The sequence below is a fragment of the Apium graveolens genome, chromosome 10 (assembly GCF_009905375.1).
Source record: "Apium graveolens cultivar Ventura chromosome 10, ASM990537v1, whole genome shotgun sequence".
NCBI classification, from domain to species: Eukaryota; Viridiplantae; Streptophyta; class Magnoliopsida; order Apiales; family Apiaceae; genus Apium; species Apium graveolens.
In genome coordinates this window covers 194,775,163-194,781,451 of record NC_133656.1, presented here as the reverse complement: position 1 = coordinate 194,781,451, position 6,289 = coordinate 194,775,163, and the positions used below count along the sequence as shown (strand labels likewise).

The window sequence follows — 6,289 nt, the reverse complement described above, 5'->3', positions numbered from 1 at the left end:
AACATTCCAGGGCTAGAAAGAAATCCTACAGGTAAAACTCATTTGCAAGTCGGAAAACACGGAAAAACTTGACATCAATTAGCATAAGAACATAAAATTTCACCCAACATAGTTGGATTTCATGTTTTCCTATATCATTTTTGCAAAATAGTTGCCGATGGAATGGAGGATGTGCATAGGAAAATTACTATACGAATAAGCAGAAAAAAGTTCCTGATTTCAAATTAAACATGAACCTAATTTCAACTTATAATCCCAACCAACTAGGAATTTCTAATAATTATACTTCTACAAAGTGCTTGGGTTAATTGTATCCAACTTCCAAGTGCGGGAAAAGGCATACTTAAATAATGGCTGGTGAGGGGGAGGGATGGATGTGGCTGTTCAGGCAGTAAAATACATGAATATTAACTTTTCGTGTGCAAAATTCACACTAGTCTAGAACATGTGATACATCAATGGTCTTTGTTGGATCAACAGTGATAGCTATAATATTGTTCACCTACTCTTGTATTTACAAGGTAAGTGTATAAGATAGAGTGATAACCTCAACTCTGCAATAAATCAGATGGTAAGAAGACAGATTCAAAATACTGAGAGCCAAAACACACATTTAGAAAGATCAGTCGAGAAACATTGATTTCGCTGGACAGTACACAGCATAATATCCACGATAAGACCTAGAAATTTGGGTTTCCTCTTCACTAAAATATTAAACATATACTGTACATGCTTCAGACATGGTTTTATTTTGTTATTTTTCATCATCAACTGGGAGTCTGATACTCACAACTCACGAGGAGTAACTACTGGAGTACTGACAAGGTAACTGCAGAATGTCCAACTAACCTAGTCTTGGACTTCTTCAGCTTTCTTCTTTGAGTAAACATACCATCCCAAGCCACTCAAGCCACCAGCAATTCCAGCTAGAAGTACATAGTTTCGGTCTTTGTCAGTAGAGACTCCAGAGTTTGAGGTGTGTCCACTAGCTTTCGCCTCAGTTGCAGATCCAGAGTCTCCAGAACCGGTTGGTGGCTTCTCTTCTGGATTAGGACCCTACAAACAAATGATTAACAATATTTTCATATTTCATTTTCTGCCCAAGACTAGAGCGATTATTTAACTGGGATGAATTGACCATTCCTGAACCGGGGGTTAACATAACATGCTTCATAACTCTTTAATGTCTATAGTGATACGAGACAGTTGCTCTTATGGCAAGCTGATATGTTCATATCAGGCAACTAAAAATTAAATTAAAGTATAGCCATTTTTTTCTCTTCCGTCACATAAAATCTCATACCAGTGCTTCAACCGTATCTATGACTATCAAGTCTAAAGTTATCATACTATTGGTCATGGTTGCAGACCTGCCAAAACCAAAAGGAGTGCCACGCCACTTGCAAAATAAAAATCACTTAATAAGAAGCATATATAAACAAGAAAAGAAGTATTGAAGCCTGAGATCACCTTGCGTGCGAGTTTCTCCAACTTCTCTTTTTCCATTTTCTGCGGTCAAGAAGAAAGGATTCAATTTACAAATTGCGAAAAGAAATTCAGAGGGGAAAACGAAAGATTTATCAGCTCATAGCAGAGTGTTACAAATTCCATTTCTCACAATAATTATATATTGATAGGCAAAGAATATCTACAAATACCATATATTAAACAAATTGTTAGACATACGTATTCAATAAATAATACATATCTCACAATAATTGAGAAGAATAAATACTACAATAACACAGAAATTTACACATATACTAAAGCAAATTGCCAAACATCACGTTCCCTGCACAGATTAAAAGCTTGTAAGATTGTAAAACAGAAGTCTACACAAATAATAAAGTAAAATTAAAAACATCATGTACACTGCAGAGGTTAAAAGCTTGTGTAAATTAATCAAAATTAGGTAAAAAGGAGAATGAACAGGTATAATTATGTAAAAAGCACACAACAATATATACAATAGTAACATAATGTTCAATAACTATATTCGAAAGAAATAATCACAACAAAAAAGGCAGAAAACAAGAAAAATCACTTAAGAGAAGGGAAACACGCTGACATCCACACACACACACGCACGTATAAAGAGATGAGGGATTCATATTTACACCATCTATGAAGTACCTTAATATAGACATTCTCAGCAGCTTTTTCCTCCTCGCTCAAAATTTTTCCGCTACTTGAAAACCTACGAGACACAAACCTAGCAAGCACCCTTGAAGACATTGTCCTTACCCTGCATAAATGACCCAAAAAGAATGCTATATATTCAATCAAACAATACCCAATTGGTCTTCCACCTGATACTCTAGAACTAAATCATTTACTACCAGTATCATGAAGTTTAAAAAAGATATTGAATCAAATAGTTCATCTATTTTACTCAACAGATATGCATATAGCCTGCACAAAGCAAATCACTTAAAAGGTAAAGCAAAATCGTTTTAGAACAACAGGGACAAACGTATACAGTACTCGAAAACTGCCAAAACCACCAAAGCAACTAAACAATACTTTACCCGAAGTAGATACAGAAGAACATTGTAAATCCAGTCCAAACGACCACAATCATGTTTGAAAGTACATCAACAGAAATGAATATTACTACCTTACGCAAACAAACATTTAAATTAATACTCGTAGCTTCGGTTTCACGATATTGAACACTATCTACACAATTTAGACTATTTTATTTGCGTTAGCAGGACATTTTCTGTTCCAATTACTTTTAACTAATACAATGTATCGCGCAACATTACAACAACGAAATACACATCTACAAACAGAACGAGAAATCGAATTGAAGTGCATCGCAAATGTTCAATGGCAATGATAAGTAGATACAGAACTCAGAAACCACCAAAACCCCCAAAGCGACTAAACAATACCTACAAGATGTAGATACAGATGAGCATAGTAATTCCAGTCCAAACGACGACAATCATGTTTAGAAGTAAATCAACAGAAATGCATATTGATACATTACGCGAAACACACACTTAAATTAAATTCTCAGAGCTTCGATTTCACAAAACATTGAACACCTAGCTAAGCAATTTAGGCTAATTTATTTGCCTTAGAAGGACATTTTTTGTTCTACTTATTAACTGATACAATTAAACGTATCGTGCAACATTACAAACAACGAAATACACATCTACAAACAGAACCAGAAATCGAATGTAAGTGCATCGCATATAAGCGTTCAATGGCAACAATAAGTACAAACACAACAAACGCCTAGTAACACAACTATTGTGCACATACACAGACAGCGAGAGAGAGAGAGAGAGAGAGAGAGAACTCCAACCTAAAAAACGATTAGTAACACAGCTATTGCAAACACACACAGAGAGAGAGAGAGAGAGAGCTTAAATTGGACAAACCCTAAGCTTAAAACAGATAAAATAAGCATAAAAACAAGCTAATCAAAGCAAACAAGTAATTAAATCAAGTAATTGCATATATGTATGTATGTATATGTTACCGAGAAAGCTTGGTAATATCGGTGGAACTTTGTGCGGAGAGAGAGCGCGCTTCGGATGCTTGTTTGGAGAAGATGCTAGAAACAAGACACGTTCCTAAATATAAACAATTTTTTGTTTTTTAAATACAACCCCCGTTCAATTCTATACATTACTTTTGAATTACTTTTGGGTAAGCTTTCGATTCTATATATCATTTTTGTGCACGCTTTTCAATACTAGTTTAAAGTATAATTCCATAATATTTTTTAATTTTTTTTCTGAATAAAAATTTCATGTTTAAACTTTTATTTGAATTTTTTTTGAAAAAAACATCATAAAACAATATTTTATAAAAGTTTCGAAATACGTGCAAACAGTGAACGAAGTTAATAGTATTTACCGATTTTTACTTAATTTGATTTAACTTCAAATTAGAAATTAGTCATTTGCCTGCGACACAACTATTTAAAATATTTCCTTGTTGTTGCGAATATTTTATTATAATTATAATATATATGAGCATCTCCAATGATGTTCGTTATATTTGGTTGACTAATTTTGGACTTATAAGACAATATGTAAAAATATTAAAATTTGTTGAACCTGTAACATATTATACTTCGATGGTATTTGCTATTTTGGTTAGCTATATTTTAAAAATAGTATATTATTAAAATTTTATATTGTTATAAATGGAATATATTACTTCAATATGATAATAAATGATTAAATTTTTTTTACAGATTTCTTATAGGTATATAGTGGTTCAACAAATATAGTCAACATCAAGAGGTTGACTATATTTATAAATAAGGGGAATGTACCATTGGAAATGGATTTTTTTTACATAATCTCTATATTTTTTATTCATAACATGTATTAATAATTTTTAGTTGGAGGGTTTTATATGGTTGAAGATACTCTTAGACTATTAGGCTACTAGGAAAGACTAAGAGTCCATTTGTTTACCCCTTATTACAACTGAATGGGCTTATTTGAGCGCTTTATATATATTCATATCGTTTGGCTCTCCAAGCGAATATTTTTAATCACTGATTGATCCATACTCAAATTCCTCCATGAACCCATTCATATAAATGCTTATTACGTGATACATCCAAATTGCAGTTATGTATTTTTTCCGCGAAAGTAACTGCCGCATCAAGAACAAGTCTACTTACAGAGGTAAAATCATATACATCATTGATACACATAGATTTAATGAACCCACAACCTTACAAGTTCAATGAACCCGTTTTTGACAAAATCGCCTCATGTCAGAAATAAAGAAGATTCGTATTTTATTCCATATTTCATAAACACGAGAATCTCATAATCGTTTGTAAATTTTAAAATCTCGAGTCGTTACAGATTTTATCTTGTTTAGCAGACATGACATGAGTGACGTATCTAATACATTCATTCATGCATGATTAATCTAATTAAAGCATGCATCATTAACTATTATGCCCAAAAATTGGTATAAACATTATTCAGGTGAAAATCAGATAGAATAGTCAAAATTGAGGTATAAATGCCTAAAATTAAGGAATAGATAAGACTACCTTCCTTATGGAAGGAAAGTAGGCGCGCCTTATGGGAGGGACGCGCCCTATATTATGGGTAACTGGTGAAAAAGTAACTGTAGATGCGCCCTATGTATAGTAAGGCGCGCCCTCAGCATAGAGAGAAGGCGCGCCCAGTTACTTGGTGGAAGGTGAGGAATTCTCTGGTAGATACCCACTGGTGATAAATCTTAGGGCGCGCCCTAAGTGGGTAGGATGTCTTGAAAAGGATTTCAACATGGATGCTTGGATGGTTTCTTTGAAGGATTCGAGGAAGATGGAGATTATTATTACTAACCTATTTGATGCAGGTACTCTATTGAAGAACTCTTTTCTATAGTGCATCTATAGGAAGACGGTGTCCGTGGTCAGAGACCTCTAGGGGTATGCTTGGACGGAAGGCCTCCTCCTGTAGTCAATGAGTGTCCTCATTGGGGATGTGGGGTGAATTCTGATATGTGCTTTAGGAGCTATGTCTCTGTAGTCAACGGGTGTCCTCGTTGGGAGACTTCGGAGTATCCTGCACTTTGCACCCAAAAACTTTGGATCACTTGTCCTGTAATCTAGTAGGGGCTTCTTATCGGGGGATAAGGATACGTCCAACATTTGGGGTGAACCACGGCTATACCCGCGTCCACGGATTAGAGAAACAGCTGATAGCGAAGGGTTATCCTTGGTCAGGGAGATGCCTTATCCGTGAAGTCTCGAAGCCGCGGACGAGCCTTGGGCCTTTGTGGTTGGGCCTCATCGGCGGACATTCCTAAAGCTAGTAGAAGACGGTTTCCAATGGGTTCCCCACTGGGCCTCGGGACAAGAGATCTAAGCCCATTAGGTTTCTTGTTCCCCAAGAACAACGTTGGCTTATAGGGATACGTAGGCAAATTGCAAGGGGTCATAAACGAGAGCGCAAAGGAGCCACCACTAACCCTAAGCAATCTCAGCCACCAATAACCACCACCACCAAACACTGTTCATATTTTCCGACGAACACTGTTCATCAAATCCATTAATTACCGTCCACGTTTCCGACGAAGAACCGCCATCACAGATCTTATTTCCGGCTACGAACCTTAGACTTTGTTGCTCCCAAATTCCTCCGTCAACAAATTGACGCTAGAAGGAGGGGCTAATCAAGATCTGCATCTAGGAGGAAAGGTGTCTTAATATCGTGATGGAAGTTTTTATGATGGAAGCTCTGAAGAAGAATATGATCATGGCTATGACCGCCATGAACCCTACGTTCCACCC

General features: G+C 35.8%; 1 protein-coding gene across 1 annotated transcript; it reads right to left on the bottom strand.

Moving 5' to 3' along the window:
• Positions 1-594: 594 nt before the first annotated feature.
• LOC141693787 (uncharacterized protein At2g27730, mitochondrial-like) lies at positions 595-3,630 on the bottom strand. Its single transcript, XM_074498949.1, has 4 exons — positions 3,497-3,630; positions 2,134-2,245; positions 1,471-1,509; positions 595-1,056 (listed from the first exon to the last, which is right to left on the bottom strand). Exons 2-4 carry the CDS (start codon positions 2,233-2,235, stop codon positions 850-852), a joined length of 348 nt encoding a protein of 115 aa, XP_074355050.1. The 5' UTR covers positions 2,236-2,245; positions 3,497-3,630; the 3' UTR covers positions 595-849.
• Positions 3,631-6,289: the final 2,659 nt, after the last annotated feature.